The sequence below is a fragment of the Lutzomyia longipalpis genome, chromosome 2, assembly GCF_024334085.1.
Source record: "Lutzomyia longipalpis isolate SR_M1_2022 chromosome 2, ASM2433408v1".
In the NCBI taxonomy this organism is placed as follows: Eukaryota; Metazoa; Arthropoda; class Insecta; order Diptera; family Psychodidae; genus Lutzomyia; species Lutzomyia longipalpis.
The window spans coordinates 28,236,137-28,259,031 of record NC_074708.1 but is presented as its reverse complement, the minus strand read 5'-3'; the positions used below and the strand labels follow the sequence as shown (position 1 = coordinate 28,259,031).

At 36.9% G+C, this 22,895-nt stretch overlaps 8 protein-coding genes across 16 annotated transcripts in view; 6 read left to right on the top strand and 2 right to left on the bottom strand.

Annotated features, from left to right (window-relative positions):
* LOC129789834 (myosin-11) overlaps positions 1-10,617 on the top strand; it is a 42,733-nt gene extending 32,116 nt beyond the window's left edge. Inside the window, exons 4-7 of the mRNA XM_055826894.1 lie at positions 3,485-3,648; positions 3,744-3,947; positions 6,935-7,174; positions 10,243-10,617. Coding sequence (XP_055682869.1) covers positions 3,485-3,648; positions 3,744-3,947; positions 6,935-7,174; positions 10,243-10,505 — 871 coding nt within the window. The 3' untranslated portion in view covers positions 10,506-10,617. The remainder of the gene's footprint in view (positions 1-3,484; positions 3,649-3,743; positions 3,948-6,934; positions 7,175-10,242) is intronic.
* The window catches only part of LOC129789858 (serine/arginine repetitive matrix protein 1-like), a 982,101-nt gene that overhangs the window by 259,425 nt on the left and 699,781 nt on the right, over positions 1-22,895 (top strand). The window lies entirely within an intron of this gene.
* LOC129791241 (fatty acid synthase-like) overlaps positions 1-22,895 on the top strand; it is a 1,176,504-nt gene that overhangs the window by 783,921 nt on the left and 369,688 nt on the right. The gene's annotated exons all lie outside the window — the stretch shown is intronic.
* Positions 1-22,895, top strand: part of LOC129789856 (glutamine-dependent NAD(+) synthetase) — a 932,624-nt gene that overhangs the window by 540,041 nt on the left and 369,688 nt on the right. The gene's annotated exons all lie outside the window — the stretch shown is intronic.
* The window catches only part of LOC129789960 (pupal cuticle protein), a 1,201,887-nt gene that overhangs the window by 846,616 nt on the left and 332,376 nt on the right, over positions 1-22,895 (bottom strand). The window lies entirely within an intron of this gene.
* The window catches only part of LOC129789919 (keratin, type I cytoskeletal 9-like), a 480,279-nt gene that overhangs the window by 342,781 nt on the left and 114,603 nt on the right, over positions 1-22,895 (top strand). The window lies entirely within an intron of this gene.
* Positions 10,630-11,353, bottom strand: LOC129789962 (UDP-N-acetylglucosamine transferase subunit ALG14 homolog). The gene has a single exon (XM_055827110.1). It carries the CDS (start codon positions 11,280-11,282, stop codon positions 10,650-10,652), a length of 633 nt encoding a protein of 210 aa, XP_055683085.1. The 5' UTR covers positions 11,283-11,353; the 3' UTR covers positions 10,630-10,649.
* LOC129789841 (sterol regulatory element-binding protein 1) lies at positions 11,453-21,307 on the top strand. 2 transcript variants are annotated; one of them, XM_055826915.1, is made up of 8 exons: positions 11,453-11,581; positions 11,685-11,896; positions 11,961-12,584; positions 17,299-18,325; positions 18,864-19,649; positions 19,711-19,822; positions 20,228-20,389; positions 20,453-21,307. In XM_055826915.1, the coding sequence occupies exons 2-8, from the start codon at positions 11,797-11,799 to the stop codon at positions 20,807-20,809; spliced, it is 3,168 nt and encodes a 1,055-aa protein (XP_055682890.1). In that variant the 5' UTR covers positions 11,453-11,581; positions 11,685-11,796; the 3' UTR covers positions 20,810-21,307. The 2 variants fall into 2 exon arrangements, with proteins under 2 accessions (XP_055682890.1, XP_055682889.1); XM_055826914.1 differs by having other exon boundaries at positions 20,435-21,307.

Genomic DNA, 22,895 nt, shown 5'->3' with positions numbered 1-22,895 from the left:
TACAAGATTTTTGCATCACGTTGTGGTGGTCGAACAACCCCATAAAGTTCGCAAGCCTGTCCAATGTTTCAACTGTCAGGAATATGGGCACACGAAAAATAGATGCAAATTGAAGCCCATCTGCGTGGTGTGTGCAGGGAGTCATAAGACGGATGCTTGTAGCTTGGACAAAAGCGACGCGACCGTGAAGAAATGTAACAATTGTGGAGGAAACCACACCGCAAACTGGAGGGGATGCGTGGTGTACCACGATTTCCTCGAAAGAGTAAACCCTAGACAACGAAGGGAACAGAGAGTTGCGAACAATGAGTACCGAATTCGTAGACATGAAATGCCCCCACTGGGAGAAACCCCACCTCCCTCTGCCCCACGGAACCAACCCAGAAATATGACTTATGCGGGTGTCCTCGCAGGACCGCGGATGAATCAGCAGGAATCAATGAGCATAAAGCAAGTGCTAGATCTAATGTTGATTATGCAGACAAACATATCTAATCTTCAAACAAACTTCTCGGAAATGATAAAGCGACAAAATTCCATCGACAACAGCGTGAAATCTTTGACGGAGGCTATCTCCAAATTGACAAACAAACCATGAATCCACTCAAAATAATCATATGGAACGCAAATGGATTATCGCAGCATAAGCTCGAAGTCACTGCTTTCCTGCGCGATCAAAATGTTGATGTAATGTTGATTTCCGAGACACATTTCACCAACAAGAACTTCTTTGCTATTAGAGGGTATATAACCTACAAAACGAACCATCCGGATGGGAAAGCCCATGGGGGCACGGCTGTCATAATCCGGCGTGGAATTGAACACTATGAGCTTGAGGGAGTTTGTGCGAGGCATTTCCAAGCGACTAGCATCCGTATAGACGACGTTACAGGTGGATTTGTCCTGTCAGCGATTTACTGCCCTCCGCGATTTGCCATCAGTGAGGAGCAGTTCACTGGGTATTTTACTGCCCTGGGATCCAAATTTCTTGCTGGAGGCGATTACAACGCCAAACACCGTTTTTGGGGCTCCAGGCTGACCACTCCGAGGGGAAATTCACTGTATGCGTCGATCTGCAAAAACAAATTGGATTGTTTATCTTCGGGGCAACCAACATATTGGCCAACAGACAGGAAAAAAGTCCCCGACTTGATAGATTTTGCAGTCGCAAAAAACTTTAATGTCAATGCGGTATCGGTTGAGCCATGTTTTGATCTATCTTCAGACCACTCACCAATTATTATAACACTCGATTCAAATTCATATCTCAACGGTCGCAGCGATCGTTATACAGTGAGCATCACAAATTCACGAACAGATTGGAAAAAATATTCTGCAATACTAAAGGAAAAATGCAATTTAAATCAGCGGTTGAGGTCTCCAGCGGATATTGAGGATGCTGTCGAGAATTTTACAAGGACGATTTGTGACGCAGCTGGGCAGGCGACCCCTCATAGAGATTCTGTTGATGCTAGGGTGGCTCCGATGAGCAGATCTGTGCGGGATCTTTTGGGACAAAAGAGAAGGTTGCGAATGAGATTCCAGGCGAGCAGAGATCCAAAAGACAAAAAGGAACTGAACTGGATTGCAAGGCAGCTGAAGACGCTACTAAAGGAACAAAGAGATGAGGGCTTCCAAAAATATTTGAGTGAGCTGTCTCCGTCTGCAGCAAGTGACTATTCTTTATGGAAGGCAACAAAGAATTTTAAAAGACCCAAAATCCCGGATCCTCCCTTAAGGACGAGTAACTCTGATTGGGCGAGGAGCTCAAAGGACAAAGCTGAACTTTTTGCGTCTCACTTGGAAAATGTATTTTCAATGCCGTCTGGCGATGCTGAGGTCGAACTATTGCCGGCGCGGAGTGTGCAGCCTGGTGAAGCAGTGAGGTGCACTGCGGATTCTGTTCAATATCTCATTAAGAGGACGGTCAAGGTGAAGAAGTCCCCTGGCCATGATCGAGTCTCTGGAAGAATGCTAAGGCACTTGCCTCCGGATATGATAAGATTGCTCTCATACATCTTCAATGCAATATTCAGAGTGGGGTATTTTCCCGAAAAATGGAAATTGGCTTATATTCGAATGATTCCCAAGCCTGGGAAAAGCGACACAGAAGTATCGGGTTATCGCCCAATAAGTCTTTTGCCAATCTTATCCAAACTCTGTGAGAGAGTAATCCTGAATGACATGTCAGCGGCCCTCGAGGAGAGAAACCTGATCCCAAATCACCAGTTTGGTTGCCGCCCACAACACACTACTGTTCAGCAGGTGCACCGTGTGGTTGCTGAGGTCCAGGAGGTCTTGGATGGTGGAGGATATTGCTCTGCCGTATTTTTAGACATAGCGCAAGCTTTCGATAAAATATGGCATGAGGGGCTCACGCACAAAATTGAAAAGTTGCTGCCTGTGAGGTTTCACGGTCTCATGAGGTCCTACTTGGAGGACCGGAAATTCAGGGTGAGAGTCCAGAATGACCTCTCGACTGCGCGTCCCATCAGGGCGGGGGTCCCCCAGGGCAGTGTTCTGGGGCCCACACTCTACATGCTGTACATGGCGGACCTGCCGGTGTCTCGCGAGGTGAAAATCGCAACTTTTGTGGACGACACCGCAGTCCTCTCCAGTCATTGTAATCCAAATACTGCCTCTCGTGAGCTCCAGGAGCATCTTCTTAGGATGGAGGAATGGTTTAAAGCTTGGCGTGTCAGGTTGAATGAGGAGAAGTCTGCCCATGTGACTTTCACCCTTAGGAAGAGATCTTGCCCATCCGTGAAAATTAATGACATCATCATCCCGCACAAATCAGAGGTGAAGTACCTGGGACTTCACTTGGATAGAAGACTCACCTGGAAACCCCATGTTAGTGCCAAAGTGAAGCAAATGAAGCTGAAGGTACGCAGTCTGTATTGGCTGATTGGTAGGCACTCCGCTCTCTCCCTTCAATCAAAAGTGCTTTTATACAAAGCCATTATCATCCCAGTATGGACGTATGGCGTCCAAATCTGGGGAAGCTGCAGCGAGTCCACTCTGACTGTCCTCCAGCAATTCCAGTCAAAAACCTTGCGCATGGTGGCAGGTGCTGACTGGTATGTGAGCAACGAGAGCATAGCTCGTGATCTACAGGTTCCGCCAGTGAGAGACCAAATTGAGGAAATCAGCAAACGATACAACGAGAAGCTGGAAAATCACCCAAACGAATTGGCATCTCGCCTGATTTTGACGAAGCGATACAGACGTTTAAAACGTGCAGATCCTCTGGGGCTCGCCTCCCGGTGGTCCGGGGAAGTCTAGCTGTGTGGGGCTAGAAGTTTGTGATGCCTGGTATGAGTGGTGGTGGCCACCTCTGCCTGTCTCCGGAGTTATTTTAGTGATGTTTTGTTTTGTGAACCCTTTATTGAATGTCCCTTCTAGGTGACAGATAATAAATAAATGTTGTGAAATAGTGAAAAAAAAAAAAAAAAAAAAAATTCCCTAAATAAAATCCCCGTAGTATTCGAGCTAATCAGCACGCTGAAACACTCCAAGCGCAGTATATGCTCCTGAGTCAGCAGCGGGATGAATTGTCGTCAAAACTCAGCGCAGCTGAAGACAAAGAATCCAAGAATCAAGCTGCTCTTATTAATCTTCAATGCGCTCTTGAGCAATTCCAGAGAGGTTAGTTTCCTTTTCTTCTCTTTAAACTAAGTAGTAGTCTTGTAAAAGTTGGAGCAAACAGTTAGACAAGCTTCCTAACTTTTCACTCTGTTCAGACAAAGATCGGGACATTGAGGCAACAACATACAGAATTAGGAAACAATTGGAGGACGAAAGGAAAGCTCACATGGATGTTCTAACAGAGATTAAAAATCTCCAAGGACAGCTAGCGGAGGCTAAGACAGGCCTCCTAGCTGCTTCCCGAATTTCCGATCAACTAGAACAGAGTCAGGCGAATTTATCAGCTCAGAAGGAAGAGAGTAAGTCTGGTTTTTACATTTATTTAAATCCTTTGAAGCTTTTATCGTTTTTGCATGCAACTAATTGCACTTTTGAATTTATTTTCTTTTACATAAAAGAAAGATTTTTTTGCAAAATTAGCGTGAACTTTTAACCCTTTCTATCACACACAGAATTTGGCTCACAGTGGGGCAGCAATTGAAAGGCAAATATCAGTTGGTAATTCTGGGTTAAATTCTAATTGGCACTCCCGGAATTTCAGCTGATATTCGCTTTTTAATTGTCTCAACTTTATCGCATTTTTTTTGGTATTTTATGAGAGAAAAAAAATCAAATTTTCATCGGAGCATGGTTCAACCACATGGTGTCTGACATTCCACGATTTCTGCCATTTACGCAGACGTACAGGGTTTAGGTTAAATATGGTTAAAGTGCGTTCTATGGGAGTTTTTTTTTTGAGTGTTAAACTTTAAGGCACATTTGCACAAATTGAAGAAATCACGCATTTATCGCATTTTGTGGTGGTTTTTGCTCATGTTTTGTGATGTTTTCTCGAGTTTTTATTATTTTTTATTATTTTATGATTTTCTTTTTATTGAATCTGTGCTGCATTTTGTCCTGGCGAGCTTAGGTAAATCTCAAATTGTAACTGTGCGAGAATTTTAAGATTGAAACACACGTTGCAAATTGGGGTTGCCCCGTGCTCGTCATTTTCGTCGTTTTCTGTGCATTTTTATTGACTATCTGTGTTTTTTTTGCATCCCGATTTTTTTCTGTGTTCCAGAATTGTTCAATATTTGTGTCTGTTGGTAAATTCATCATTAGCTCTATAATGAAATTAATTTGTTTTTATAATTTTTGTTAAAAAATTAGGAAAAAATTAAAGAGTGGTAAAATTTACGCAAAATGAGTATATTTTGGTAAAATAATTGGTAAACAAATTGTCAAGCAATTTGATAATTTTTACCACTGTATTCTTTGAGTTTTTGTTAGAGAAATAATAATTTACCAAAGTAAGATTTTTGTGGTAAACGTGGTAAAATAAAATTAGTTTTGGTTGTTTGTATTTTTGATTAACTCTTGGAGGATCCGATATTTCTAACCTCAAACTTAGAACTTAATTTTCTCTCAAAAAAAAATATTTTTTTCAAGTTCTCTTTTAACGAATTTAAAGTAATTGAACTTACCTACTCAATAAAGAAATAATTTTAAAAAAAATATAGATTTCATTTTTTAACCATTTAAAAGATTGAATTAACCACAGTGGCCAGAAAAACCCTCCATGATTAAAAAATAATTGGTTAATTACTGATAAAATTTTAGCAAAATTTACCAATTTTCCTTTACATTTTTAATCGTTTTTTTATCTCAAAAAATTTCCTTAGAAATATGTAACGTTTAAGGTATTTTTTAACTTATAATTTACGTGGTAAAAATTTAGTAATGTTGGTAATATTGTGGTAAAAAAAATTAGTTCAGTAAACTGTGGATTTTATAAACTTTAAATGAAGTTTTATTTAATTTTGTTAATGTCATTTTCGGTTTTCGAAGAATTTACTAAATATTACCATAATTTAACCATGTTAATGTTTATTTGGTAAATAATCGTATGGTTTTTAAATAAAATGATTACCTTTTCCAAATTCTATAAGGAATAGGAATATTTCACCAATAATTAAAACTGCAATGAAGTTGTAGTAATTTTTGAGAAACTTTGTAACTTAAATATGTAATTTCTTAATGTTGGTAAATGAGACATAAGAAATACCAAAAATTACCATTATTTTACCATTTTAATTTTTACTTAAATTTCTTTATTAAATAATCGGCTGGTTTATTTTATAAAATGATTCTTTTGCCGAAGCAATATTTTACCATTTGGTAAAGCTTCACTGAAGTTTTAGTAATTTTTGGTAAACTTGGTTAATTTTATTCGAGTTAATTCTATTGACAATCTTGCTGAACTATTTTTCTAATTAAATATAATTTCTAAATGTTGGTAATTTGATGCAAAAGCAATACCAAAATTTACCAACTTTACGCAAAATGATCAATAAATATTTTTTGCATGTTACTCACAAAAAAAATTCGTTAGAAAATTACCAAGATTTTACCAATACACACTCAATTTGAGAGAAATTCATTAAAAAATTAAGAGCTGATGATTAATATTTTACCAACAAAGTTTTTTCAGAGTGTATAAAAATTCCAACATTTTCTCCGCAACTAATATCTTTTAGGGAGAAAAAAAAGTTTTTTTTTTTTTATTATAAAGAAACGTATATCTGTGTTTAAGCAAGTGCTCAGTGGACTCATTTCAAGAACTCTCAATTGTTGTGTCTTTTTTTTTTCTTTTAATAAAATTATTTTAATTGTTTGTTGATTCAATTGGTTTTCTGTGAGTGTTTTGAGGTGGTAAAGACCATGTCTGTGTCGAAGAATGTATTTGAGAGAGTTTCAGTGTTCATTTTTCATTTCGTGCCGCTCAACATAAATTTTTTGTTATTTGTTCCCTTTGAACAACCCATGAGAAGAGAATTTTTTTTATTCTTTTAGCCGCAAAAGCACGAAAAAGAACGCGCATGATTTTTTTCTGTGCACAAAAAGGCATTTTGAGAATGTTGGCGAAGTTTTTTTTTTTATTTCTCTAATTGTTTAATTTTTCAGTGATTTTCTTTGCGTTTGATTTGGTTCTGACACCCTCGGATTGAGTATTACATCAGGTACTGGTGTGCAAATGACCCGTTAACCAGTGCTTATGTTATGCTCCTTCTGCAGGTGTTGCAATCTGCATGAGAAGTGCATTTATTTATTTTATTCTACTTTTAATTGAAAAGAATTTATTTTTGCATCATTTTATTTATTTATTCATCTGCATTCCACAGCCCAGAAAAAATATTTATTTAATTTTATTTTTCATAGTAAATATTTATTTTTTAATAAATGTTTTGAGAAATGGGTCAATGTGGGTTAATTTACATGGGAAAACATGTTGCGTTTTTTTCAGTGCAAAAACTCCAGGAAAAATGCGCAAAGTTGGAACATAAATTGGTCGATGCGGAGACAAATCAGGCGGATAAAGTGGAGAAGACGCTGATTAAGAATTTGGTCATTGGGTACGTGGCAGCTCCCAATGCGGGAGATAAGTCACAAATTCTCAAACTCATATCAGCTGTGCTGGACTTTAATCAGAATGAAGCTGACAAGATTGGGCTGAAGCCATCGCAGACATGGGGCAGTCAAGGAGGTAAATTCTTTTGTATTTTTTTCGGTGAAAAATTTGGGGAATTTATTTTGAAATTAACTGAATATTATTGAAAGGAGTTTATTCATTTATAGGATTTTTTTCTCAATTCTCTTTTGACATAAACGCGATATTGAAGATTATAAAATAAATCCAAGAAAAGCTTTAAGAAAGTTTTCAATTTTGAATTTAAAATCTTTTTTAAAATTTTTTGAAAGATTTACTCAAAACAACACAAATTGCTCGCCCAAACCACGCCCCCACTGTATCCTAATTTAAAGCATTCGAGCATATGCTTCATGGATTGATAAATCTAGTTATAAGTTTATAGGTTATAAATTGAAGATTTTCAGGGTTTCTTTTGTTAAACCAAAATATTTAAATACTAAAAATTAAATTTAAAAAATATACAAAAGAATTAATTTTCAGATGTTAAAAAAAAGAAGATAAAACGTTGAAAAAAATTCAATAGTTAAAAAATGAAAGAGAAAACGAAAAGTTAAGAAAAGAAGCGTCTAAAGCAAGAATTATTGTCATACGTTTGAAAAGATTGTATAATCCTATTTTAGATAACGTATTAAACTATTTTTCGTGTCTTTTAACCCCTTCGCGTTTGTGAAACATTTGATTTTTTCAATTATTTATAAATGTAACTGTTTTTCCATGTTACAAATGCATCAAATTCACGCATAAGGGGCCAAAGAAGACGTTCTGACTGAGAAAAGTCCTCTAAAAAAAATCATAGAATAAAAATCGCGATAAAAGAGCGCATGTTTCAATGTTTTTATGTTTCACGTTGAACGCAAAAAAGTTAAATTCTGAATAAATCTTAACCCAACAAACATTTTATTTGGCTTAAAAGACTAAAAGTCCTAAAAAGGTGTTATAATGGTGTAACACAGAACTTTTTGTCTTATAAAGGGATTAAATAGGCTATATATTCTACTAGAATTTTGCTCTTATAAGCCATGATTGTAGTTCTCTATAGGACTTCGATATGAGTCATTTGTTCTCAGGAAAATAATTCCAATAGTCTCTTCTTATAAAAGCCTACAGCCCATCCATATAGGATCAATCATCTACAAGAAAATATGTTTCATAATGGGGTATTATAAGTTAAAAATACTCAAAAGAAAGCTTATAGCATTCAATAAGAATTTTATAGAACAGCTTATAAGATTTTTATGAAACCTCTTTCTGCCTCAATGAAAAATTATTATTAGAGTTTAATTTTTATTGCTAAATATAAGTTAATTTATTGAGATCTAAAATGCGCAACAATTCTTTACGTAGTTGATTTTTCAAAGAAAAAAAAAGAAAGGATTTTTTCTCGTATTTAATTAGCATTGACATATCGCCTCTACCATGCAAAAGCATGGTAGCTGAGAAAGGCAAATTTTCACATGAAAAAGTAAATTTATCGCGTACGTACAATACCTTCTCAAGGGAGATGCGAAATTTTGTTAGAGCATTTTTGAGGAGCTAACTAGATCGTTATAAGAATTCAATTCTCAGAAGGTTCTTAAGAGCTCTCATAATGTTCTACGAGTATAAAAGTGTACCAAATATCCCGTATACTTCGGTAGAAATAAATTCTGATGAGTTTTGTTAAATACGAAATTCACACATTTGCCTGGCAAGATATGTGTGTATTCTTAACTCTTTCAGATATGTTCCCGGGATGCAGAGGAAGTTATCCAAGACATATGTTCTGTTCATCAATTACATACCTATGAATTAATCATATAATATATAATCACAAAATAATATGATATATAAATACGAAATATCAAAAAAAAATCACAATATAGAAAATTGGAAAAAAAATAATAATTAAAAATCTTTTTTAAAAATTTTACGAATTTTTTCGTAAGTTTTATAACGTTCCTATAAGCAGTCCTATAAGTTTCTCATAGTGTATTACAAGACGCACTAATAAGCAATCAAAACTTCTTATAATATTTTTCATAGACAGTTATAACACTGTTATAGGATAATCCTAGAGAACTCTTGTAGGCCCTTATTAGTGCGCCAGATTGGCTCATAATGGTCTGAGAGACATATATGAGCTATCTACAAGCGTTCTCTAGGATATTCATGGTTTTATAAATTTTACTTGAAGTATTCAATGAGAATACTATAGAACTTATTTTGTTCGTTGGGAAGATACCTTCTTAAACAGATATCTAGTTACGCTACTGGTTTTGCTTTAATATGTAATCAAGCACATCATCTATGAAGCATTGAAGCAAATGCTTCATTCAAAAAACTACAAAGTCGTGATGTGAAGCATGAAATTTATGATTCCTTAGATTTTATTTAAGAAAAATCTTTTTTATAACTTAAAATAGTTCTTTAAAGTAAAGAAAGTTGATTAATTTTTTTTTAAATAATCTTTAAAAAATTAAGCTCTTCTAAAGTGATATTGCTTACATTTTTTAACATTGCATCGATTTTTAGTTAATTTTTTAAAATCTACAGAACCGATTTTGATAAAAAGAAATTTAAAAATTCGTAAGGACGCCCTAAGATTTTTTTTCTTAAATTTCCCAAAAGAATCTGATTTGAGAAGCTTTAAAAAAATAATTTATTTTCGAAATCTATTAATTTTCTTATTCTATTTACCCCACTTTACAATCTTCCTAGAATATTTTCAATATCAGTGAGATTCAAGATCTTAATTTAAAGGGAATTTTTGACATTAAAAACTGATAAAAAAAATGAAATACACAAAAGCTGTGTCTGAAAGAAACACAGCTAAAATATATTTCTAAAAATATCTTTTCATGCCCAAAATATTCAGCAGTTCAATCGGCACACCCTATAAAAACTTTTAAGATTTAAAATTCTTAAAATTTCATTAAAAAATCATTTATTTTCTAATCAGTACAAAAAAGTTCTTTTTATTTTAACAACAGAGCAACAAACTCCAAAAGCAATTTACATAATATTTTAATTTTAAGGTCACAGCGTCGAGATAACTCTTATCAGTAAATTTTCCGCTGTTTTTTTCTTGCAAATTAAATTATTAATCGTTGAACGTTTTTTCTTTGTTTCTTTTTTCTCTGTAGGAGATGAAGCGCAGGGATTGGCACAGGCCTTTGTGAAGTTCCTGGAGAAGGAATCCCAGCCACGGCAGCAACCAACAGCAGCCTCCTTGCTCAACATTACCCACACAAAGACCCCCGCGGCGAGTCCCAAAGCTCCGGAAACTGCCACATCAGCTACTCCAGCTCCTGTTCAGCCTATTCTTCTCTCAGATAACATCCTCCAAGCTCTGGCCCCGCCACGGAATTCCAGTTCAATCCTCAAAGATATCCTCAATGACACCTGATTGTAGGCAGGATGTTGCGATTATTCCGGGAGAGGGTTTTTAAGCTTCCACAGTATCTATTGTACATTCTTTTGTCATATGTAATGTTAATAAAGACGTTGAGAAAATTCAATCACAGCTTATTGGAGATTTGGAGGATTTTCTCTAGAAGAGTCTTCCCAGGTATTTTGCTCTGTGGGATGCAAGTCCTGGCCACTGGACGACAAAGAGATCCGTGAAATAGGTAAGAATCCTCCCGGTGAGGGAGATTGATTTAACACGACAGAAGCTCTCGATGAAGACAATCCGGACGGGTTCACGCCATGGCCAGAGACCGTCCAGGAAGAAGGCAAGTAGGCAGATGGGAACGCATGTTCCTGGTCCATTGCAGAGTACCAGTTCAGGACGGAAGGTTACGAGGAGGGGGATGCTCTCACAGGTAGCCCAGATAGTTGAGAAGATTGACGTGAGGAAGCTCTGATGGAGCTTCCGGCTGCGCTTTATTTCCACAATGCTGAAATCTCTGGCCCCACGCTCCTCTTCCATATGTTCCGTAGCTCTGGCACTGCGTGTGTCACCCCTGGCTAGGACGTAGCATCGTGGGGAGTACCTCTCCGGATGCATTTTCTCCACAATCTCAATCATTTCTGTGGAATGCCCACCAGAACCCAGGACAATCATCGTCCGGACGGGGGAGATTCGCCTTCGGGATGAATGACGTGCTCTCTTCTGGTAGCTGAAGGTCAGCCCAAGGCCGTAGAAAGCCACAATGGACACAAACACCCACGCGAGAATCATAATTTGGGGAGATTTCGTCAGAAAACTTCGAGAAAACTCACAAACACCAATGAATGAAATGCGAAAATGTAAACAAATTCTTCTTCTTACTTTGACGTCTGTCAAATATTTTGACAGTTTGAATGGAATTTTTGACATTTCATCGTATTTTCATGCAAAAATGCCAATGTGTGCGTGAATTGGCATGCAATTGTGTGAGTTTCCAACAAGAGTGCAAGAAGCAATGAATTTCATAAGACGCAAAAGTGATAAAAATTATCAGTTTTCGTGCTCAAGTCGAGTCCCAGTGATTAGTTTCTGTAAGTGCACTATCGATGCATTTGTTTACATGTGAAATCCCCCCTTGGGTGCCCCCAAATCCCCCACTGGAGCACCTTTTGCTCAGCTGCTTCGCAATTTTAGGTTAGATTTCGCGTGACGTCACATCGTATGATTCAATCCGCGGCTGTGATTGGTTGAAAAAGATCAGAAGCTGAATTTCACGTAAACACGCCACGAGAGCCCCGTGTGTACGATGGACGATCCCGGAGACTGGATGAACTTCGGGAAGATGGACATGGATATTGATACCTTCCGGACGGATGGATTTGACTTCAGTCAGATCTCGGATGAAGGTGAGAAGGAAGTTTTTTTTTCCTGATAAATTGTATATTTCATCATCTTTTCTCTCTGCTCTAGATCTCCTGCAGATGACCGACATTCCGAACTTTGAGAACTTGGAGCTGCCGGATAATGAGGACTTTGGTACACTGTCCCCGCATAGTGTTCGCTCTGTGGGCTCCCCAATGAGTCAAATCTCCAGCATTGGGGATGCAGACCTCAAAGACTCCCCATCGCCAATTTCCGCCACTCAGACAGTCACCACGAGTCCTCCACAGCCGTCCCCGCAGCCTGTCTACAGTACTCTGATCCCCACGGATTCTGTTCTCGCGTCAAACTTCTCCCCGGTTCCGGCAACAACGGCCACAGCCAATGTGAGCCCCATGATTGTGACAAAAGTCGCCCCAGTGCAGCAAATGTTCGTCAATTCAACCCCCCAGAATACCCTAATCCTGGCCAAGAAGCTCGTGAAGCAGTCTGAGCCAGCAAAACCCAAAGTTATGCAGCAAGTGTCCCAAGTTCTCACCCTGCAGAGTGTTGCGGTGTCCGATAAGCCTTCAGTACTCCTCCAGACAAACCCCAGTGTGGTGTACTCGACAACTGGGACTCCTGGAACCCTTGTTCAGGGCACCTTGTTGGCAACTGGAATCCCTGTGATGCTGGACAGTGAGAATAAGATTCCCATCTCGAGGTGGTCAACAGGTGAGCTTTCTTTTCTTTGTTCTGAAATTTCAAGATTTCAAGCGAATTTCAAGGGTTTCTTGGTCACTGAATAAGGCTCTATGTTGGAATAATTTGCAAATTGTCTCAATATAACCTCAAAATAAATTTGGCGCGATTACCCAGTGGGGATTCTCGGCAAGATTTCGGCACGTAAATCTTGGCATCTCGGCAAATCCACCAATGCCGAGATCTTGCCGAGTTTCAATAATTGAATGGAATATGCGTGGGACAAATTTTTATATGAAATCTCGGCATTGGTCTCGGCATACGCCCGATGTATTCTCGGCATCAATCTCGCACGTCCAATGCACGAGAATCACGGCATGTTCTCGGCATGTAATTTAAATTTATATTCCGACCGTTATAAAACAAAAATAAAAAATCAGGAAATTAGTTTTTTTTAATTTATTTTATTAAAAAAATTTTTTTTTAATACATTTTTGTTTTCTCACCATTCCATCGCTGTCAGTTGTCCATTTTCCTTTGCCGCATTACTGAAGATGGTCTCAGCTATTCCTGAAAAGAAATATATAAAAAAAAATTATTTAAAAATGCGTAAAAAATAGAAAAAAGCATATTTCTGTTGGATCTTAAAATAGATTTCAATAAAAATCCAGGAATTAAATTAATTATTGATTTTAGAAATATGTATTGCAAAGAATGGATTTATTAAATTTGAAGTTAAGTTTTTTTTTCACAAAATTGAGTGTAACTCAGTAAATGATTCGTTATAAATGAATAAACAAAATTTCTAATTTTTTGTGTTCTGGAGATGATTTTTTTAAATTTTTATAAAAATAATATCGATTTATTAGATTTTTTATATTATTTAATTCAAATAAAAATCGAAGTAATTTAAAAAAAACTCCCATTCTTTTAATAAATGTAAATAATTTATTTTATTTGCTTATAAAAATAATATTTTCTTGGAAATTTCTTTTTGTATTATCTTGTCTGGTTTTTGACACTATTTTGCCATTTTATTGAAATGTTTTATTTAAAGACAATATATATGTATGTTGAACAATATATATGTTCAATCACAATATTCTAGCAAAAATACAAATTTTAACAATTTTTTTTTATAGAAAATTCAAAAAACTACAGATATTTTTTTGAATGAAGGAAAATAGTTTGTTTTTTCTTTTACTGTTATTATGAAAATATTATTCAAAGCACTCACATCAGTTGAATTATATAATTAAAATAAGATATTTAAAGTACATTTAATTTCAATTGTGGAGTAGATTTTGATATAAATCTTTTCTTTTCTTCCAATTCATCAGTTTAAGATGTTTGGTATTCTGGGAAAATCTTTTAAGATTTTGCCATTTTATATCTTTCTTTAATCAGGTTTTTGAAGGAAAATTATATTTTCAGAGCTGATTAAAGATTTTTCTGAGTGTTTTCTGAAATATTTTATTTTGTTTTTCTCTTATAAAATGATTTTTAAAACATCAACTGTCAAAATCTTTCAACAACTTTTAAATTGTTAGAAAGGAAAGGAAAAGATTTTAATTTAGTTTTCAAAATCTATAAAATTTGCTATTTACGCGATTTCTCACAATTTGTGGATGAGTATACTATTTTAGTTATAATACTTAAGTATTTATTTAAAAATATTGAATTCTTATACAATAAAATTTTCTATAAGACAAAAATAACAAGATTTAGGCAAGAATCTCGACGATTTTGATTAAAATCGCGTACAGTTGCAATATACATACATATCGCGTAAATTGTTGTCAAAATCTCAATTTACATGTCTTACAAAACAAATTAAAATAAAATGTTAAACAATTTTAGGCAAAATTGTCTTTTACCAAATATTTTTAAAAAGTCAATCATAACGCGTCCAGTTATAAAAGTTGGTATACCACAACGTGGAGGGGTCAGTTTATGCGTTGTATTTCTTTTGTGAGTGGTATTAGAAGATGCACAGTTGAGTAATTTTCTTTTGCGTGACACCTTTTTTCTTTTGTATTGTTTTGACTCTGTCGACTAAACGTTTGTTGCTGCGATTGACGTTAAGAAATTTGAATTTTCTTTCCCGTTAAAAGCTCAAAAAATCGAAAAATATGAGAAAAATTAAAATAATACAGAAATATAGGAAAAACAATAATCTTACACGTGAAAAATATCCTTTCATTGCAAAATAAGTTTTTTAAATTATATTAGAGAATGAGAGTTCAGTTTTTGTTGAGAAATTCAGCATTTTTATGGATGAAAATGGTCATATCTCTGGTTGTATAAGACCTACAGAAATTTCTTGACTAGTTATGGAAAGCTCTTCAAATTAGCTATAATCTGACATATATTTCGATACATTTCAAGGTCACCTCTAGTACACAAAATGGCGGATTTTTGTTTGACTAAAACAGTTTTTTGCACTTTTTGTCCTCAAGAAATGGTTCTAGAGGTTTCTGATGTTCTATAAAGTTGTAGAGTTTTGCAAAACCTTTAATTTGATACCAAATTCAGCAAAATCGGACAGACCATTCAAGAGATATAGCTCTTAGAACTTTTCAATTTCAAGAATTTTTCAAATGGTCATATCTTCTAAACGGCGACATAGATTTTCTTCATTTTCGGACTGGTGCAAGATTATTAGTCCTGCTATAACATATCAAAAATTCAAGGAAATCTATGATGGGAATTCGGAGATATTGCCCCTTAAAGTTAGGCAATTTTTGTTTTTGATTTTAGCGCCTCTTGCGGATGTTTTTGGAACTTGGAATGTTTTAGACAGTTGTAGGGCTTTTCAATACCTTTCATTTGAACCTAAGTTGGTCAAAATCGGTCAAGCCGTTCTCGAGTTATATCGAAAAAATACTTTTTGCTTTAGTCCGTCATATCTGCTAAACCGCTTGACCGATTTGCATGTATGAGTTATCGATGAAAATATCTTACTGAGCTCTACAACATACTAAAATTTCAGACCTCTAGCTATAAGGGAACTGGTTGACGTTATTTCAAAATGGCGGACGGCGGCCATCTTGGATTTTCAAAATGCGAAAAAATGAAAATTTACACCCACATTTCTATAGAAAACTTCAAACCCGAAGTCTCTATCTGTTACCGTTTTTGAGCTATAAGCCAAAGTTTGGGCCACCGGACGGCAGGCCGGCAGGCCGGCCGGATCAAAAATTTTCCACCACCATTTTCGTAATGTGGGATGTCTAAAACGTGCTCATACCAAGTTTGAGCCCGATCTGAGGTGGTCGGTTTTTCCGACGATTACAATACTTGGTATGCCACGATTGTGGTATACCAACTAATTATGGCAAAATAGTTTTCCAGCATGACAAAAAAATTGTATTTAATTTAGAAAAGAATAGCAATGTAGATCTAATTAAAAATGTAATGAGAATTCCTCATTTTTTTGTTTTTGTTAAGTTTCTGTATCATAACTGTCAGAAATGGAAGCCATGCAATTATACCAGATGTTTAAGAAAATATGACAATTGATAAAGTCTAAACGAAGACACAATCGATCTTAAAACCCGTGTTGAAATTCTAAGGACTATCCATTGATCCTACACAACCCTCTTTAAAAAGTCTTAAAAAATTAAAGTCAGGATGAAATAAGAATGTACTTACCCTCGTTAGAATTCAATTTGTAGACATACTTGGAGGGAGGAACATTGCGGGATCCTTTAAGGCGTTCACACGATGACATTCTGCTTCGAAGTTTTCTTCCTTTGGGGCATCCCTTGTGATCATTTCCTGGCCAATTTATACCTGAAATGACTTCTTGTTAGCATAAATCAAAATCTCAGATATAACAAAATTCTTACGCTTCCAAATCCATAGAAGGTCCTTTCTCCTAAGCCATGGAATGCTTCTGATGACCAAGAGCTTTTCACGTGTTGTAAAAGGTCGATCTTCCGGTGCGTCTAAATAAAGATGAAAATCCGGCATATTTTAGACCCCAACACATTTTGAATGAAAATAAAATTATGAATTAATCTCACCTACTCTCCAGAAATTGTCCTTCATACTGCCTTAGAGGATGTGCAGTGAGGGTATAGGTGTTTCGCAGCGTCAAGTCTCATCAGATGAAATTTCAGCTCCGGATGGGTACGGTGTCCTTCACCAGTCCAAACAAAATCTCCTTTAGCACAGCAACGCTAAAGAAAACAAAGAAAATACACGTTGTTAGGCTCTTTGGACGAAATCTTTCATTTTCTTCTTAACACTATTCACTTTAAGATAAGTTTCTTACCGAATAGATTGCTGGAAAATTGATGAAAATCACTGAAAATGGGTTTTTCGTGAACCCACACCATTATTTTCACCGAGCATGTCAAAACACTACAATACCGAAAATATGCCGAGAATCACGACAAAGCACTATGCGCCACTACGCGGATGCTTTTGAATTAAAACTCTTGCCGTATTGTGCCGAAAATCTCGGCTTTCAATCTCACATGCCGAGCCTTTCCCCACTGGGTAGTAGGCGCTGTAAATTCCAGTGGAGGTCACTGGAAAGTTCCAAAATTAAATAAAATGGCAAATAAACAAAGAAGAAGAAGAATGCAGATGTCAAAGAGGAAGGCACGCGATCTAAAACTTTTTCTCTGACGTTTCGTGTCATTTAAGACCTTCTTCAGGCAATAAAAATGCGGGAAAATCAGTTATTTTACTTCTTAATTCCCAAACATTCCTTTCAATTTTCTTTTCCTTCCATTAGGGAAGCCAAAGGAGGGCAAACGTAGTGCCCACAATGCGATTGAGAAGAAGTACAGACGAAGCATTAATGATCGCATTGAGGAGCTGAAAACAATGATGGTGGGTGAGAATGCAAAGCTCAACAAGTCAGCTGTGCTGCGAAAGGCAGTTGAGACAATTCGTGATATGCGCAGGCAGAATGAGAAGCTAAAAGCTGAGAATTTCATGCTGCGCTCAGCTGCAAAGGATGCCAAATCCCTCAAAGGGTTGCTCCTGAGTGGGCAGCCACAGAAAGAGGAGTACATAACGCGTTCTGCTTCACTGATGACACCCCCACGAAGCGATGAATCCAACCATTCAATGTCCCCGTCGCCATCGGAAGTTTCCGGGCCCCCGTCGCCGTATGATGAGCACATCAAGGAGGAACCGGCTGAGGAGTCAGAGATCATTCGATCCGTTAAACGTGGCATGACGGCAAATTCACGCATTATGCTCTGCATGGTTATGTTTGCAGTTCTCGCGGTGAATCCCTTCAAGCACGTTCTCTCCCGGACTTCGGGATCTGAAAGTTTCTTCGGAGATGACTCAGCTTCCTCAAGGAGAATTCTTTCCACGGATGACTACGCAGACTCCCCACTCTCATGGAATTCTTTCGGAGGATCTTTCCTTCTTTGGTTCGTCAATGTCATCATAGCATGGTTCTGCTTGATAAAGATGCTCGTCTATGGGGATCCTGTCCTCAATAGCAAGTCTAAAGTTGCTTCAGAGTTTCTTCGTCACAAAAAATCCGCAGATACACAGTTCAAGGCAGGAAATGCAGTAGAAGCGTATGAGGAGTATAAGGAATGTTTGCAGATATTTGGTTTATCCCTCCCAACGTCAAGACTTGAATGCTTCATGGCTAACTCATGGCAGTACATTAGGACCCTGCTGCATCGATTGTGGATCGGACGGTGGCTTAGCAGGAAGGCTGGAGGACTTTTCTGTCCACCTCAAGTTCGAACGGAAGCTCTGACATCAGCCAGGGAGATTGCTCTGATCTATCACAGGTAAGAGTTTAATACTAATACTAAAGGACTTTGTTAGAATGAAATCTTTGTTAGTCTTCGTGAGAATTTAAAGAAGCTTGATTTTGGTTAATTTTGGTTAGTTGTAGGAGTAAGAATCTGAGCAGGTTTGCGTACTTGTTAGCAGGCTTGTCTGGATTGCAACAGGATTGAATTTTGTTGCGGTTTTTATTAGTTGAAAGTTTGTTTTGTTGAAGAAGAATATTTTGCTTAATAGTAGGATTGTTTCTAGCAGGTTATTTTAAGGTACTTTCGTTAAGAAACCTAGATTGTAGTCGGCTACAACAAAACAGGCTTGAAAGTAAAAGGAGATGCTACAAAAATCAGTCCTGTTAGGCATTAGACAATCCTGTTAACAAGGTTTGTTATTTTCCAATGGATTTCTCAGAATACTTACATCAGACATAAGTTCTCTGTAGCAGGACTGTTATAGACTTATAAGCCTGCTTACTTTTTTTTTTACAAACTTCAAACACTATACTCACCGTCCCAAGTTATTAATGAAGACTAAATCAAATAGGCTAAACCAACTACATTTGGCAACTGATATGAAGGATCCTCATGGACTCCTTCTTTCCCTCTGCTCTGTCAACATGGCTGATGCTGCTTCACAAATTATGCCTCCGGATGAATTGATGGAGATCTACTTAACAGCTGCATTACGCGTTAAGCAAACCTACCCGAGATTCCTTAAATTCTTTTCACGCTACTACGTGAGTAAGGCCAAAGCAGAACGTCTGGCTGTTTGTGGGAATGTCCCGGCTAAGCTTACGTGGCAATTCACGACCTACGGCTATCGGTACTTTGTGAATCACGTTTTTCACTTTGGCGCATCAGGACTAAGTGAAGAATTCAGTCAGTTGGAATGCAAATGTGACCCGTTGGCCTTTGCAACGCGTGAATATCGTGAGCATTTGCTGAAGAGGGCACTTCAGTGTCTTGTTGGATGTGGTAGTGGTGGAACGACGGGATCAAAGGCTGCAGCTGACAAGCAAACAACGCTCGTTACATCAGTGGCAGGAACACAAATTTCTGACGTTTTGTGCTACACGCAACTCCTTATTGATACCCTTAAGGGGCATGGGAGTGAAGATCCCCTGGGACGTGTTGAAATCCTCGAAAGGGATTCCGTGACAAATTGGTGGTGTAGTCTGATCAGTGTTGCTGCTTTCTGGCTTCTTGGGGAGGATGAGAAGGCAAAGGATATCTATGCACGTGTTGATGTTCTCCCGAAAGTTCTTCAGGATGCTACGGATGAGCTTCCTCTGGCTCTTTTAGCAGCCTTCACGGCCAAAAAGAGACTTTTGTGAGTTTTTCGCTGTTGTTGTCTTTGTTTGAAGGAGACTTATTGACCTGTTTTGTTGCAGGGATGAGAAGGTTAACTTCTCTGATGTCTTCAATGAGTTGTTGAGTGGAAGTCAACATCTGCGGACGAGTTTGAACTTCAATAAATGCAGCTCAGCGAGGGAACCAAAACTGGTGAGTTTTTGTTTGTTTTTTACTGTTATTTCAGGAAAGGTTTCTGGGTCCTTCCGTCTTCTAGTTTTGATGACTTCTGAGGTAATGAAGCTGTGTGATTTTTGAAGTCCTCCGAAGTTTTGTTTAACTTTCTGGTTGTCAGAGTAGTTCTCGTGAATTGCGTGGGTGCATTGTAAAACACTGCACGTCTGTATTTGAAAGCTGCAGTACTTCTACAGTGCAACCCTCGAAGTTCGCTTGTGCAACGTGTCTAAACAGTGATGGTTAGGAGATCAGAGCATCGTTGGATCAGGCCTACCCAAGGCTATTTTTCAATGTTTTATGGGAGTTTCTTAGAAGCTAGAACCTCTAAAAAAAATTAGGAAGGTTGAAGTCTCCGGTTTTGACGTCTGATCGTCTTTACAGCTTGTTCAGCTTCTCGTTTGCGATTGGTTGTTGGAGTCTCGTACAGCTCTGTGGGAATTGAGTGTGAAGACCGTTCCGAATTACACGCCAGTCTGTGACATTACTGTTCGTCATTTTCAAGAAGATCTGGACTTGCTGCGTCTCATAACAGACGGCATACCGGTGAGTATGGCGGGGACGTTAAAGCAGTTTAGTGTTGTGACGCAGACTTGCGTGCTGTTGCAGAATGTCCAGCAGAGGGTCTACCTGTACGAAGCGGTGTACAGATTAATGGCCGGTGCGTCTCCGGGGAGGACTCAGGAGCTCCTTGATAGGACTCTGCGTCATCGAGCGGTGAAGCCGTCAATAATCTGCGGTAAGGATCGGAGTCAGCAGCAATGGGAGAGTGGGGAGAGGCAGAAAGCAGCAGCGCTCTACGTTGCCTGCAAGTACCTCCCGGCGCCGCTTCTGTCCACTCCGGGAGAACGAGCGGGAATGCTGGCGGAAGCAGTCAAGAGTCTGGAGAAGGTGGGAGACAAGAAGCGTCTGCAGGATTGCTACAACCTCATGAAATCCCTCGGAAGTGGCACAGTTACAAATTAAAGAAGAAAAAAAACTTTCTGCACTTTCCAGTTTGTGTTTTTTTTTATTTTTTGTTTCTTTCACATCATTTTCATTGTACAAAATCCTTTTTTTTTTAATTTTCATTTAATCACATTTTTTTGAGACTTTAAGAAGTATTTCATTGCGTTAAATATAAACCTTTTTGGGAAGCTTTAAGTAAATAAAAAAAAACTTTTTGTACTTTATGTGGTAAAAAAAACTTTCTGATGGACTCAGAATTTAAATATTAGAATAGATTCTTTAGTTTTTAAGGAATATTTAGTAAGAGATTTGTAGTGAAAGTTTTTTGCAAAAAAAAATAAAATTTGCGTTAATTATTTAATTTCGTCACAAAGACACTAAAAGAAATTTGCAAAAAAATATTTAAAAATAAAACTATTTTCCCACGTAATAATTATAATAATAAACCTCATAAAAAGAGGGAATAGTGTTGTGTTTATTAAGGAATAATAAAGGATAAAAATGTTTAATCTCGAACTCTAATGTCTTTTATTGCTTTTCTTCATTTTCCATTTATTTTTTTTTATTTTAATACGTTGACACACTTTTTTTTCTCATTAACTTTTGTTAGTTTGAAGGTTTTTTCTTCATTTTTTTTATTTGTGTAAAAAAAGCCACAAAAACCGAAGGACGAAGGAATTTATGGGTGAAGGAAATTAAAAGTAATTTCAGTGTTGCGCCATAAACTCACGGAAAATTCATTAAATTCTCATTTGCAATCTGTTGACTGGAAGAAGGGAGAGGAATGTGGGGAAACTTCCTTTGCAAAGGAGGAGGATTCGCCATCCTTTTGGCCAGAAAATAGCCACAAGGGATGAAATAGATGGCGAAGCATCCACTTGTGCGTTAATTGACTGTGAGAGGGATGTTTTGTTGAGCTCTTGGCGTTGTGTCCTTGCTGTGAGGACGATGTCTTCGCGACATTATCCTTAAACGGAGCTTTCAGTGGGCGGGATAATTTTTCGTTTCCTTGTACGCGTTCTTTTTGCATCAAAAGAACAGCGTCATTAGAGTCAAGGATCATACTACTTTCTTTGCATCCTTTTGTTGCCGTGAAAGTGCTTCATTTTGTCCTTCATTTGACCTGTTTTATGCGTTGCATTTGTGCACAAAGATTTTAAATCTTTTTGAGAAGAATTTCTCTTTCTGAAGATTTTACTAAAAGAAGAATTTTAGGCTTAATGTAGTTTATTTAATATTGAATGTAGGATCTAATTTACACCAAAAATTATAGTTGAAAAGAAAAGGATATAAAAAGCAGGGGTGTAGCCAGGGAGAATGTTTGGGTGTATTAAAAACCTCTAAAAGTTCAGAAAGTTTAGGCTTTCACAAAAATTATTTTCATGTTAAAAGTGTAGAAAAAATCTTTTTAAATATAAAAAAAAACTTTTAACATTAGATTTATGTAAATATATTTTATTTATATAACATTTAGAGGATCGAGTTTTCTAACCTCAAAAATTTGACCTTCATTTTCTCTCAAAAGAAAATATTTTTCCAAGTTTTCTTCTGACGATCTTGAAGTAATAAACTCCCCTATATACAGATGTATTTATCACGAAATATTAAATAGATTTTAATTCTGTGGCGAATGAAAAAAGTTGAATTGGCCACGGTGGCCAACAAAATCCTTCAAGGGTTAAAAGAAACGTTAAACGTTGATCAGTCGTTTAAAAATTCCAAAATGAAAAGTAAACACAAGAGCAACGTCACAGTTGATAAAGAAACGTCAAACGTTAGAAGGTTAACATTGAAAAACTTCAAGTAATTTTTTAATCAATCAAAACTCCCATAATTGCCTGAATAGCCTCCTTTCAAAATATCTCAAAACACCTCAAATAGATTTATATGAAATAATCTAACGTTATAAAAAAATATTCAATTTAAAAAGAAAAACACAATCGTTTTTAAGAATGTCAAAACGTTAGAAAATAATCATTAGATGTTAGAAACTTATGGAATAATGTTTCCTGTTTTACGTGTAACAGGTCTTTTCTAACGTTTGGCATTTCTGTTTTTCTCGTTTGACATTTCAGCTTCTTTTTAAAGGTTTCGTGTTTAAAAC

What these genes read in the sequence shown, in the direction of transcription:
- LOC129789962 (XM_055827110.1), bottom strand. Translation starts at nt 11,282, where the DNA reads ATGATTCTCGCGTGGGTGTTTGTGTCCATTGTGGCTTTCTACGGCCTT.
- LOC129789841 (XM_055826914.1), top strand. Translation starts at nt 11,797, where the DNA reads ATGGACGATCCCGGAGACTGGATGAACTTCGGGAAGATGGACATGGAT. An exon ending in CAGTCAGATCTCGGATGAAG is followed by an intron (nt 11,897 to 11,960) that starts GTGAGAAGGAAG and finishes TCTCTGCTCTAG; the next exon opens with ATCTCCTGCAGATGACCGAC. An exon ending in TCATAACAGACGGCATACCG is followed by an intron (nt 20,390 to 20,434) that starts GTGAGTATGGCG and finishes GTTGTGACGCAG; the next exon opens with ACTTGCGTGCTGTTGCAGAA.